Raw genomic sequence first — 14,496 nt, 5'->3', positions numbered from 1 at the left:
CCTCAATCTTTAGGTCACCTGGCACCACCCGGCCCTTTTTTCTTTTTGAAATAGGGTCTTGCTAAGTGGCAAAAGATTTTGCTACGCTTCTGAGGCTAGCCTGTGATCCTCTTGTCTTGGATTCCCAAGTATTTGGATTATGAGAGTGTGCCATCATGCCTGCCTCCCTGCCCCCTTTTTCTGTAGTACTGGGGATTGAATCGAGGAACATTATACGTAGGAGCTAAACCCCTAGCCCTATTTTATTTTTTATTTTGAAACAGGGTCTCACTAAGCTGCTGAGGCTAACCTCGAACCTGCAATCCTCCTGCTTCAACCTCCCAAGTATCAGGATTCCAGGCATGTGTTGCCACACCTGGCTTTTTTTTTTTTTTTTTTTAAGTTAGATGCTTTGTGAGTGTGTTTGGTTTAGTGGAAAGAGTACTAAGTTTATTGTCAAAAAAATGTCTGGCCTGACTTCCAGTTCTGACTTTTCTACTTACTCAGTAGCTGTGTAACCTTGAACAAGTCATTAGCCTTCTCAGGGTTGGATTCTTATCTGTAAGACAGGAGGGTGGGACTGTTGAACTTCAAACTTTTTTCAGCCCTGATGTTTTACAAGACTTTGAAGACAGGGCAAGTGTAGGTTTCAAATGTAGGCTCCCTTCCAGTAAAGCAATTTGACAGCAGCTGAGATTCCCAACCTTTTCCAGTAGCCTTCGCCTCCTCTCTCTCCTCTTTGTCTTAGCAAATATTAATAACCAAGGGCCTTGCTAAATGTGGTTTTTAATAGAATCCAATTTCAGTCCATTTAGAGTGGGACTTTTCAATGCTGACTCGGTAATTTGAACTATGCCATGCCTGATGACTGAACGCATTTCCCCTGCCTCTGCTGCCTGCCCTGGGCTGGTGCTGGCTTTGGGGACAGAGTGTGGAGCATCTTAACCAAAGCAGCTGCAGCCCCTAGCCGTGTGCAAGGATACCAAGGATACCAAGGGCACTGGAAGGATAGTGGGCGATGACCGCTCTCTTTACTGACAAGTGTCTTCTTGCAGCTCAGAGGCTGCTGGCCCGTGGGTAGACTGTCAGGAAATACACTGTCATGTACCTTCACGTGACTGGAGTACCACTGGTCTTGAACAATCAGAATTATTCCCATTGTGAGCCAGGCGAAGTGGCGCACGCTTGTAATCCCGGTACTTGGGAGGTTGAGATAGGAAGATCACAGGTTCGAAGCCAGCGTCAGCAGCTTAGTGGGGCTCTCAGCAAATGAGTGAGACCTGTTTCCAAATAAAATATAAAATAGGTCTGGGGATATAGCTTGGAGGTAGAAGGCCCCTGGATTCCATCCCCAGCACCACAAGAAAAAAAAAAAGGATTATTCCCATGGGATGCTCTGGGGTGTCTGCTATGCCTGGAGAGGGCCTGGGGTGGAGGTTGGGGCTTTCTCTGTCCCCTATTCTACCCTCTTCACAAAGCATTTGTCTTGTATGATTAGAGAATAACCCAAGGGCTTGATGGGAAAGCCTTTCCTTCTAGAGTGCAGAGCAGAGGATTATAAATACATAGGTATTAGCAGCCACACTATAAATGAGGAAACGAGGCTGGGGAGGGTGGGGGAAGGAATGGATGCGTATTCTGTGATCACTCTGTAGCAGGCACTGAGCTGGGAGACAGTTGTTTCTTAATCCTCTCAATATCCTTTTAAGGGATATAATACTCTCTTCATGTGCAGATTAGGAAAATGAAAGTCAAAAAAAGTTAAGCAACTGCCCTGGGGTGATAATAGCTAGTAAATGTTAAAGCTGGGATTCATATAAAGCTCCTAGTCGCTCTAGTATCACATGGTTTGAAATGGTAGAGGTGAGTGCTCTGAAATCGGTTGCCAGTCAGGGGCCCCGTAACATTCCTGGTCCTCAGAATCACTTCAGAGCACCCTAAAAACTATAGTATCTTAAGCAGTATCTTCTTGAGTCTGACTCATTGGGTCTGAAGCAGAGCCTGAGATTGTGTATTTTTATCTTTATTGCTTTGTGTGTCTCTGTAGGAGGGGTACTGGAGTATGGAAATCGGTGGTCTTTTACCCCTGAGCTACACCTCCAGTGTCTAAGTTGCCAAGGCTGTCCTTGAACCTGTGATCCTCCTGTCTCAGCCTCCTGAGTACTGGAATTATGTATTTTTAAAAAGTCCTTCTAAGTGTTTGTGATGTTTTGGAAAGCACAGTGATGGAATACATGGCTTCTCTGCTGACTCCTATCTCCTGTGACTTCTCGTTTCTCAGAAGCATAGATCTAGTCCAGTCCAGCTTTTATAAGTCTCATTTGCTGCTGAATCTATTATTCCTCCATTGCAGGCTCAATGCTCAACAGCGTTTGAGCATCTAAAATGTGCCAGGCATTGTGCTGGACATTCTGGCTACAGGGATGAGCAAACCACAGCGCCTGCCTCGAGGGACAGACAGCCAGGCGATGGGAGAGATGAGTGTGGCTAGGAAATCCCAATTAGTGATAGCTGGGCAGAGGCAGGCTTGTGTTGCTTTGGGATCACAGACCAAGGCTTGGAAGAAGTGATCCCAGATCAAGATTAGCAGGTATTAGCAAGGAAAGGCAGGGGGATGAGATGAAAACTGCCAGTGAGGTAGAACAACCAGCATGGAAGACCTGAAGACCCAGCTCAGTGGTTCAGGGCTATGCGGCAGTGGAAGGTGGCATACCTTGGGAAGAGGGCTAGGAGGTGAGCCTGGAAGCCAGAGACATGAAAAACCTTTATGTTAAGAGGTGTGGCATTTACACATGGAAGGACATGATCATATCCTGACTTAGTGGGGTCATCCGGCCAGAAATGAGAGAAGAGACTAGAGGCAGGAGAAGCTGGCAGCAGAGAAACAAATTAATTGCAGAATTAAGAGTTTATGTATGTCAAAAATCACCATAAACAAAATCGGAAAGCAAAGCACTTGGAAAGCAGATTTGCAGCATTTCTTGGCCAAAATTATACCCTTAAAATTACAAATCAATAATAAACATACCAATATCAAGTAAATAGGAAGTTCACAGTGAAAAAAAAGTACAAATGGTCGATAAGCATTTGAAAATGTTACTCACTGATAAAGCTAAAATCACAAGTTAAAATGGCATTGACATACTATTATTTTGCCTGTCCAATTGGTAGAGATTTGGTGCGTGTTACTACCCAGGGTCAGGCTGCAGGTAATAGAATCGCTGGAAGCTGCAAATAGGACATTGTTAAAAAATTTTTTTTGGGGGGGGGGACTGTTGGCAACATGTACCAAAATCCTTAAAAATAGCCAAGCAATTTCCTTCTTAGATTATATCCTAAGGAAATAGATATAGATTTGTGCAAAATGTAGCTCCAAGAATGTCTGTTGCAACATTATTTACAATAAAGATTGGGAACAAATGAAATGATCACTATTTGGAGATTGATTAAAAAATATGAGCCCATTCATACAGTGAAAACGCTATTGAAAAAGTCTGAAAGACATGCAAAAGATGTTTAATGATAGATTAAGTAACAGAAGGAGCCAAATGTATATCTAATATGCTATCATTTGTGTACAGCAAAAGTACACACACATACACACACACACACACACACACACACACACACACACACATTTGAAAATGTATATCTCCAGAAAGATATACAAGAAATTAGGGGGAAATTTGATGTTGGTAGACACTGCAGGAAGTGTTACTCGAGTACAGAGCTTTTTGTACGTTTTGAATTTTGTATCTGTGTATTTATTACCTATTCTAAAATATAAATATGCATTTATGAAAAGTAAGTTATTAAAGAGTATATACAATGTGATCCAATTTTTTCACAAAAAACAAAGCAAACAAACAGAAAACCTGTGCATGTATGTGTATACATTTATATTAAAAATAACTGAAAGATATATCCAAAAAGATAAAAATGTGCCCTCTTGAGTGGTAGGATTATGTATTGAATTTTGTCTCTTTTTCCTCTAAATTTTCTACAATCCACATATGTGACTTTCCTAATTAAACACAAAGAATATTTTTTCCCTCAAAGAGTATCACAAAAGTCCAGGCAGGAAATGACCATGCAGTTTAGATCCATGGTTATGAACTTCAACAGTGACATCTGCAAAGTGTATGATTAAATCACAGTCCCTGTTTTTAAGAGGGATGGAGGGAAGAAAGCTGGACATTTAGTAAGGTAAACACTCCTGATTTTGCTTCACAGCTCTCTGAAGTCTCTTGAACAAATACACAAAAAAATTCTGCCCTAAACACCCCAAACATTAACCAATACCCCAGGCAGCTTTTTTTTGGGGGGGGGGGGAAGAAGGGGAGCATCACTTAAATTTGAGTCAAAGTGAATGTGAATGGAGTTTTTTTTTTTTTTTTTTTTGTGGTACTGGGGTTCTTGGAAGCCTTTCTACCTCCAGGCTACACTCCCAGACCTATTTTTACATTTTTATTTGGAAACAAGGTCTCCTAAGCCAGCGCACACGGCTGGCATCGAACCTGTGTGATACTCCTGTCTCTGCCTCCCAAAAGCAGGGATTACAAGCGTGCACCACCACGCCCGGCCGCGAATGGAGTTTTGACCAGCATGTGCCACCAGATAAGCTAATGGCCTGTGCATTTGTTCTATGAGGTCCTGAGAGGTAGTCCTCACCGAGTTCTGGTTTCCAAGCTTTCTCTTTGGGGTAGCAACAGTCTAACCCCTTTCTGCCCAGCCCAGTCCCAGTATCTTCACTTAAGCAAGATTTCCCTCCTGTCTCCATGTAGGGAATAGTTACTCAGAGCCCTTTCTGGTACAGGAAGAACAAAGAAAGACCCAGCCACTGTGAACTGGTTCTGCAGGCCAGCTCTGACCTTATCTTCATTGTTCAGATCCTAACAGTTTGCCAACTTGTGAACTTTCCGGATTGAAGGCTTGGGAATGGATGAGTTTTGCACAGATGCCAGTGCTAGGCCCGAGGGCAGTTTTGAGTTGGGGGTTTTGGGAAGCTACTTTAGAGGAAGAGGAGAGAGAGAAGGATGTGGGAGGGGCAGAGGACCAGGAGGAGGGAATGTGGCAGCTGGCCTGGCTTTTCCTTTTACTCTTCTCCAGAGGACAAGAAACTATAGACCCCCGGATATTGCTGGCACCATCCTGTAGCCCTCTTTGAAGGCCTCTGGGGAGCTGTGTGAATATAACCTGTGCTGCTGGCTTGTGGGTCCTTGGGCAGCGATCGGCCATTACTGTAGAGCAGCCTCTGCTTAAACACATAACCCATAATTAACTTTGCGTTTCCTTTTGGTCTGTCCCTATAATTGTGGTCCTTCCTCAGTGCTAGGGGTGGGGTGAGGAATGCTAGGTGGGTTGTTTAGATACCTGCAGGACCCATCAGCAAGTACAATGGAATAACACAGAGAAAAAGAAAAAACAAACTGCTGGGTCTCGGCTGTCTTCTCTTGGCCTCTTGCTGCTTTGACCACCGGGGATTCCCATCTCTGGTCTTTCTCTGCCTTGGATAAACACAAGAGGAGGCCCAGGCACCATCATTGCCATGGGAAACGTTTTTGGCTTCATGGATATGGTCCTGCTTTCCCATAGTTGTAACTGCCCATCAGAACATGTATAGAGATGCAGCCGAGGACAGAATAGTTCTTAGCTAGAGCTCTGGAGTCAGACAGGCCTGATTCAAATCCTAGCTATGGTCCCTTAAGACCATGCAACCTTGGGAGACTTAATTTCCTCACTTTTCCGTTTTCTTATCCATCACTGGGGAATTGTATCCCACAGAGTGACTGCATGAAAGAAATGAGATTGTCCATGTAAAGATCTGAAGATAGTGCATTTAATAAATCCTAGCTATTAACATTATTGCATCTGTATATATCGTAATCTTGTACAATATCATTTCACTAATCACACGAAAAATACATGAAAGTGCTTTGAAAACATTTAAGCATCATATAAATTAAAGGTGTCATTGGTGATAATATCATATGCATTTCTCAATTCATCCATCTCCTTGAAGATGGGGACTACATCCTACGTCCCACAGCATATTGCACTAAGTGGGTGAACAATAAGCCCTCAGTCAATGTTTCTTGTTTGACTGAAGCAACATGGCGTAGCATAAAGAGCATAAGTATCAGAAGACTAGGCTGGGATGAAATTAGTTTAAGGCAGGAGAGTCAGTCTGCAGTCATAATTTATTCATTCAACAAATATTTGTTGAACACATTTTATGTGCTAAGATAGTGAGTCCAGATAATTCCATCAAAAGAGGCTGTACAAGTTCCCACAAAGCAAAGCCCCGGGGCAGTCTCCGCCATCCCAGCACCCTCTTAATAGGACACAGGCCACAGCTCCCATGGTGTGCAGCCCAGGGCAAATGGCCAGCTGCTTTGGGAAGCCCATCTTGCCTGGCTAGAAGCAGCTCTCTCTCTCTCTGGCGATAAGGGGAGAGAGTACAAGTGAGGAGCCGGCTGCTTCCAACAGAAATGACAGGGACTGTGCCTGGGATTCACTTTTATTTACACTTAAATTGTCCACAGTCCAACCCTCAGCCTGTTCAATGCTTTCCCTTTGCTGCCATCCTACCCACCCCCATCACCTACAGGGTCTGCTCCGCTCCAACCCTTGGCCCACTCACTACATCTGCCCTTCTTGCTGTGACAGCTGCCTATTGGCTGGGCACCGGGGGAATGGTATGTGTGGTCACCCGAGGGCACGCGAGTGGGCCTTGATGGCATGTGAGTCCTGGCAGAGACTCAGGTCTCCGAGAGGGACAGAGAAGCACAAGCCAAGACACATGAGGGATGGTGGCAGAGCTACGGTAACTAGGGGAGTGCACGACTCCAGGGTACAAAATCACAGTCTCTGTGCTGACTTAATCGATGCTTGCCGTGTCCATCTCCTCCCTGGGTCGGGTACAGTTGCCTCAAGATGCTCTGGTCTATCAGGAAGGGATGGCAGGCTCCATGCCTGCTGCCTTTGGGATAGCACCCCTGCCAGACACACTGGTCAAAGTCAAAGCTGCAATGGCATCCCCGGCCTGTGGCACTCCTCCCCAGCTGGCCTGCGGAGGTCAGGCCCCTCTCAGTCGCTGACCTGTCAGAGAAGAGGATGTCTCCATGTGTGGGCAGCCCTCCAGATTCCAAAGGTGCTTCTCACCTTTTCATAGAGTTGAGGAGCTTCGGGAGGAAGAAGGGGAGCGAGGAAGTGGGGGAGGGGCTCTCCACCAGAGGGGCCTGGGAAGGCCCATGGGTGTGGGCGTGGCTCTGGAGGGGCTTCCTAGTTACATAGCTTCTTTCTCTCTCTGGGAACATCTGCTGAGCTTCATCTCCGTCAGCTGAATATACCGAATCACATTGGTGTCTGTGAGAGAGAAACATAGCTTAGGACTGTTCAGGGGGGTCAAGATGGCATTTACATCAGGCAAAAGCAAGGTCTGCAGCCCAGGGCCAGGCCAGAGTCTTCACTTGGCCAAGGTCCCTTAGCAAATGTACACAAGTCACAGTGACCCAGGGGACAGGCAGGGGGAGAGGAGAGGAGAATTTCTCTCCTATTTCAGTGCAGCAGCAATCCAGTAATCCCCAAGTCAGCACAATTAGTTGAGACTCTGCTTGGTAACCTCAGGTGAGTTACCAACTTCTCAAGTCTCATTTGCAACAAACAACCTTCTTCTTACTATTATATATATATATATATATATATATATATATATATATTTTTTTTTTTTTTTCTTTTTTTTTTTTTTTTTTTTTTTTAGCCAGGCAGGTGCACATTTGTAATGCCAGTACTTCGGAGGCTGAGACAGGAGGATCACATGTTCAAAGCCAGCTTCAGCAACTTAGCAAGGCTCTCAGCAACCTAATGAGATCCTGTTTCCAAATAAGACATAATTTTTTTTCTTTTTTGCAGTGTGGGAGATTGAACCCAGACCTGCACATATTAGGCAATTGTTCTACTATTGAGCTGCACACCCAGCTACAACCTTCATTTTTCTTTTCTTTTTGGTACTGGGGATTTAACCCAGGAGTATGGTACTTCTGAGCCATACCCTCAGCCCTTTTTCTTATTTTAAAACAGAGGTTCACTGTGTTGCTGAGGGTCTGGCTAAATTGCTAAGGCTGGTCTTGAACCCCTTATCCTACTGACTCAGCCTCCTAAGAACTGGGATCATAGGTTTGTGCCACCATACCCAACTCTACCCTCATTTTTGAATCTCTACCTCATGCTAGGTTTGTTGTTGTTGTTATTGACTTATTTTCTGGTGCTAGGGATCAAACCTAGGTCTTGGAGCAGGCTAGGCAAGCACTCTACCACTGAGCAATACCCCTATCCCTTTTTGTTTATTTTATACTTTTTTATTTTTGGAAACAGGGTCTCTTAAGCCAGCATGGCTGGCTTCGAACCTGCATGATCTTCCTGACTCCGCCTCCCAAGCGCGGGGATTACAAGCATGCGCCACCACGCCCGGCCTAATCTTTTACTTTTTTTTTTTTTTTTTTTGAGGGTCTGGGGATGGAACCCAGGGGCATCAGACCTCCAAGCTACAGCCCCTGCCCTATTTTTTATTCTTTATTTTGAAGCCAGGTCTCACTGAGTTGCAGAGGGCCTCACTAAGTAGCTGAGGCTGTCTGCGAACTGCGATCCTCCAGTCTCAGCCTCCCGAATGCTGGGATTACATGCATGCGCCACCACGCCTGGTTTGTATTGTTTAATCTTGAAAAAGGGTCTTGCTAAGTTGCTGAGGCTGGCCTCAAACTTGTGATTCTCCTGCCTCAGTTTCCTGAGCTTCTGGGATTACAGGCATGGACCACTGTACCTGGCTCATGCCAGGTTTTTAACCTCCATTATCTCATTTAATCCTCACTACAGTCCTGCAAGGCATACATTCTCATTCTTACTGTGATAAAATGGAAGACTGGGACCCAGGGAGATTAAGTAGGATGCCCGAGGAGACACATAGTAAATGGTACATCTGACTCTAATGCTTGGGGATCGAAATACCTTCCTTATTAAGTTCCAATGAGGATGGAAATAGGTATGTACAAAAGCACTTAATACAATGATCAAAAAATATTAGTTGAATGTAATTTTTTAACTTGAGGAGTTTAAATTACTTTTCATTAGCCAGGCATAGTGGCGCATGCTTGTAATACCAGCATTTGGGAGGCTGAGACAGGAGGATCACGGTTCGAGGACAGCCTCAGCTACTTAGTAAGGCTCTTTGAAACTCAGTGAGACCCTGTTTCAAAATAATGAATAAAATATAGAGTTGGGGGTGTAGCTCAGAAGTAGAATGCCCCTGGGTTCCATCCCTAGTACCACACACAAAAAAAACCCCAAAAAGCACATCATTTATTTGTCCATTCTAACTGTCCATTTTCCTCCACTATAACCTAAGTCCCTTGAAGGTAGCAACTTTCCCTTGTTTACTGTTGTGTACACTCCACCTAGAATAGTTCCTGGCCCACTGTGCAGCCTAAGTGATTATCTGTGTGATAAATACATGGATGATTGGCTGAGCTGATGTCCATGATGGGCTATGTAGCACACAGGTTATGGAATGGGATTTAAGTGAAGACGGCAGGGCTTGCTTCCTGCAAGATACTGGGCATCCAGATCGCCTTACTCTCTCTCACCCACTAGAAGTGAGCTCCTGTGGATGGGGCCAAGTCTTCTCACCTACACAAACTGTGTCCCTAGGTAAGAATTCAATATGCGTTTATTTGAAATAGAGTTTTGCTAAGTTGCTGAGGCTGGTTTTGAATCTGCAACCCTCCTGTCTCAGCCTCCCAAATCCTGGGATTACAGTCATGTGCCCCCAAGCCTGGCTGCCACACACCCTTAGCTTGCTATCTTTGCCCCCACCTGGCCCTGCCAGCCTTGGAAGCTGTGGCTGCAGTGAGGGACCCAGGAGCCACCAGAGTGGGCTGGAAGAAATGGCGGATGTTGCCTCACCTGTTGGTTGTCGGGTCCTTGCTTCTTTCAGGTAGTAGAGTGCTTTATCATAGTCCCCAAGGTGGTAGAAGGCCACGCCGGACCGGTAGAGGGCTTTGAAGTTCTCCCCTTCCTTCTTCAGGACTCGGAGGCAGTACTCCTTGACTCGCTCATAGTTTACCAGCTCGGCCTGGAGCAGGCATGCTGTGGAGGGGAGGAGGGAGCATCAGTGCAACAGTAGCAGGTTCTGAATGTCTCTCTTGCATTTCTTCATCTCAGACAAGGTTGAGCAGTGCTGGGGCTCCCCTGAGGCTCTGCTATGACACATGTCATCTGCAGGATTAGGTTCGTTACTAAGGAGCTATGCGACCAGGAGCATGTTATGGGGCCTTGTGTTTGGGGTTGAATGATGTCTCCCCTAAAAGACACGTTGGAGTCCTAACCCTCAGTAGCCAAGAATGGGACTTTTATGAGAGATAGGGTCCGTGTGTGTGTGTGTGTGTGTGTGTGTGTGTGTGTGTGTGTTAGGGGGATACTGGGGATTAGACCTAGGGGCATTCTATCTACAGGTTTCAGCCCTTTTTTAAAAAATTTTAAACAGGTTCTTGTTAAGTCACTGAGGGTCTTGTTAAATTGCTGAGACTGGCCTTGAACCTGAAATCTTCCTGTCTCAGCCTTCCAATTACTGGGATAACAGGTATGGCCAAATGCACATGGCAATATTACTAGTAATTCTCTTTCTTTTTAGTTTTTTAACTATTCATTCTCCTTATTTAGCCTTGTACCAGAGACATCTGACTCCCATCAAGAGAAGCCTTTGTTTTTCCTTTTCACCCTTATTTGTCTCTGAAGTTCCTAAGAGCAGGCGCCTTCTGATAGGCTGGTGACCAGCTGATACAAAGCAACCCTCTGGACAGGAGATACAGGGCGTCCCAGGAGACGGAGCTCCCTGAGGCTGCTGGGTACATGGCTGGGACCCCTCTTCATTCCATAAATAGCTATAGTTGACAAAACCATCTTCCCTTGAAGGTATTCCTCACCAACTCTGAGCCACGGGGCGGGGATCAGGGTGAGGTTGTCCCTGGAGGGTGACTGAATGAGCTTGGAGAGTGATGGGAACTTGGGCCCAAAGAACCTCACTCTATCCTCTGCCTTGGTGAGCTAAGTTGACTCTATTCAGTCACTCGAATATTTAGTAGGCATTGACCAAGGGCACAGAGGTGTGCTATATACTTTGGTGGAGTTAATAAAGAGAGAGAGGGGGCCAGGCGTGGTGGCACATGCCTATAATCCTAGTATTTGAGAAGTCGAGACAGGAGAATTGCAGGTTCAAGGCTGAGACCCTCAGCACTTTAATAAGACCTTGTTTCAAAAAAAATAATAATAAAAATAGAAAGGGCAGAGGGTGTAGCTTGGAGGGAGAATGTCCCTGGGTTTAACCTCAGTACCAAAGAGACAAAAAGAAAAAAGAGAGGCAGGAGGTGAGGTTGGGAAGACAGCAAGAGAGAACTGACTTTTTCAAAGTGAGTCAGGACAGAGACTAGGAGGCCAAGCTGCTGCCCCCACCAAGACCAGGTGGGGCAGGGAGTGAACTGAGGGGGAGGCTGATGGGAGGTCCCTTCTTTGTGCTCAGATAGGAAGAAGTGTCCTCAGGACAGAGGCCAGGTGCTGGCTCTAATCTATGGGGTCTAACTTCAGTTGTTTTGATCCCTTCAATAGCTTCCCAGGTATCAGACTCGCTGAGTTTCTTAAGAGATTGGACCTGTCATTACATCTCGTGGGGGAAAAAAAAATCCTTTCTCAGGCTCTTAAGCTGAAGGTTTGAGAACCAGGATGTGAAAGAGGATCAGGTTAGATCTAGAAACTAACCTGTCGGGTTTCACTGGCTGCAGCAGGGCAGAGGGCCAAGCGAGTCAACAGAGGTGCAGCTGCTGTTCACCAAGAGCTAGGTCTCTGCTGCACTGGGGACTCCTTCCCAGGAGCTGCCTCATGCTCGCCCTCTCCCCCGTCAGCAGAGGGAGGATGTTGGCCCCACTGTCTCCGTTCCAGGCCTCGTGTTATTGGAACTCTGCAGACAGGGAGAGGTTCTGTAAAAAGGCTTCTGGGCGTGAACACCACCGACTGCTACCTGTGTGGGACTTGGCGCCAACAGCTGCTCCCAGAGCTAAAGGATTTCCTGCGCACAGCAGCCCCGGGCCCTATCTGACATCCTCTCTGACTAGGCCTGGCAGCCTCTTCCGGTCCAGACCTCCATCTTCAAACACACACTTCTATTTGCCGAGCTGAGCAGGCTAGGAAACAGACCTTTGTTTCTTTAAAACACAGCTTCTGAATATCTAAAATAGTGGGGAAAGGAAGCAAAGCGGACTGGAAACAGCCCCCAGAAGGGAAAAGGAACTGTTTCTAATACCCTGCAGGAAGCCGGTGGGAACCAGGATACCTGGCTGTGACCAGAGTTCATGCCAGGTTGAACATAGGGCCAGGATGGTTACAGGGTGTGGAACCCCTGCTGATACCACAGGCAGGGCCCTGGGAGACCAGGAAATTGGCTGGCGTCCAGGGAAAAGCTGGGGCGGGAGGTGGAATCCAGATAAGAAGCCAGGGTACCAGGACAGGGCTCTTAAGAGGATTTGGAGGGGGAGGGGGAGACAGTGTGCCCTCAGCCCTAGCTGCCAGTGGTGTGGAGGCATCTCTGTGCTCTGGGTGTGGAGCTGATGGTGCATGTAACAAGCCCATGCGCTGGGAAAGATGGAGGATTCAAAGGCGCATGAGAAAGTTGAGAGACTTAAGAAGAGGTTGACAGTCTGCCTTCCGATGGCTCCTTCCCTCCCCCCAGGGCCATTAACCAGGGCCTGCAGGTGCAGCGGGCCCTCAGTGAGCGACGCTGTCCCTGCTGTGACCTCCTCAGTTATTAATCCCTTGCCCAGCATCAGAGATGGAGTTTAGTCCCTCACATACGCTTTTGCCTTTTCATCTTCACGACTCTATGAAACATGTTCTATTTTTATGTTTCTTTCATAGATGATGAAATGGAGTTCCAAAGAAATCCAATAACTTGCTGAAGGTCACTCAGCTAGAGGGCGGTGGAGTTAGGAGACCTGCCCGTCTCGGCCAGGCTCCCGAGACTGTCGAGGCCACTGGGGTGTCTGTGGCCTGCATCTGAGGTCCCTGGAAACGCTCACAGCCCCCGGGGAGAGAGACAGGTTATCTGTGCAAACTCCCATCCTCTGTGCCTCACGACTAACAGGCAAAAAGGGATGGCCGGCTGGGCAGGGTGCCAAGAGACGATGGGCTGGGTGATGGGCCAACACTCTACAGTGTCCTCTGGGACCAGCGAGCTGTGGGGGAGGCAGAGGTCACATTATCTCAAATATGCACGAGTGGGCCAAGGGCTGTGAAGGAGAGGGCAGGGTGGAATCAGACGGAGAAGGGAAGGACCCCTTCAGCCTCATCCAAAGAACTCTGGGCAGGTGGAAGACATGGAATTTCAACGAAGCTCTGAAGCCTGAGTGCTTCTCGGCATCCGCACTCTTTGGGGCTGGGCACCTTTTTGTTATGGGTGGATGTCTTGAGTGGATTGTTGGGTGTTTAGCAACATCACTGATGCCAGTTGTAACAATACCCCCAAAATGCCTCAAAGGCCTCCAGATCATGCCAAAGATACCCCCTGGGGAGATCAAATGACCCACTGAGGACCCACTAGGTGAAATGGAGGAAGTTTTCTAGACAAAGAAAGAGACATCATACAAGCACGGCTTATCTCTCTCTCTTCCTCCCTCCCTCCCTTCCTTCCTTCCTTCCTTTCTGTTCTACCTCTGAGCTACACCCCCCAGTCCTTTTTATTTTGAAACAATGACTCCCTATGTTAATGCACAATGGCCTTGAACCTGCGATCCTCCTGTCTCAGCCTCCCAAAAGTACTGGGATTACAAGCGTGTGCCACCGAGCCCGCTCAGGCATGACCCATTTGGAGAACTTTGAGAAGCCATGCCAGGCTGAGGCAGAAAGTCAGAGGGAAGGGTAAGAGAAGGTGACGCTGGAAAGGTGAGGAACCAGGACCCACAAACACCTTCTGTCCGTGCCTGGGATCTGGGACTTTATCCCAAGGCTACGGTGGAGTTGTAGATGAAATGATGGTGATTGGGCAGCTTGGAGACAGAAAAGCAGAGGAAATGGTCCACTTTGGTGGTTCTGGAGGCAGAAGTGAGCAGCAGTAGGGAACCTCTGACTTATTTTCTCTCTGCTGCCCACACTTGCTAAGTTGGAGCCCTTTATCTAGATCTTTCCTGTCGTTCTGGATTTACTGATGATCAAGAAGGGTCCTTCCACTAATTGTGAATTAAGGCTTGTAATACCACATATCCCACACTCTGCTGTATCGCACACATCGATATTCTGGAGTGCTGGACCAGGGAGCAGAAGAGCTGGATCTGGTCCCCTCCCTTCGCCACCAGCCCCCACTACAGTACTGCTTTCCCCTGCCAGACCTCCATCTCCCATCTGTAAAATGAGGGGCCGACACCTCACTAAATATTTACACTCTGCCATCCTCTTAGATCTGATGGCCTATGAATACAA

The 14,496-nt window shown here is 46.9% G+C and overlaps 1 protein-coding gene across 1 annotated transcript in view; it reads right to left on the bottom strand.

The window, feature by feature from the left end:
• Positions 1-7,267: 7,267 nt before the first annotated feature.
• Positions 7,268-14,496, bottom strand: part of TTC9 (tetratricopeptide repeat domain 9) — a gene marked incomplete at both ends in the record, with an annotated part of 28,695 nt that continues 21,466 nt past the window's right edge. The window contains 2 exons of the mRNA XM_080707419.1: positions 7,268-7,347; positions 9,940-10,122. Of these exons, the coding sequence (XP_080563545.1) occupies positions 7,268-7,347; positions 9,940-10,122 (263 nt within the window). The remainder of the gene's footprint in view (positions 7,348-9,939; positions 10,123-14,496) is intronic.

Source organism: Muscardinus avellanarius, assembly GCF_963383645.1.
Source record: "Muscardinus avellanarius genome assembly, chromosome: 12".
Taxonomy (NCBI): Eukaryota; Metazoa; Chordata; class Mammalia; order Rodentia; family Gliridae; genus Muscardinus; species Muscardinus avellanarius.
This window is presented reverse-complemented; position numbering and strand designations above follow the sequence as displayed.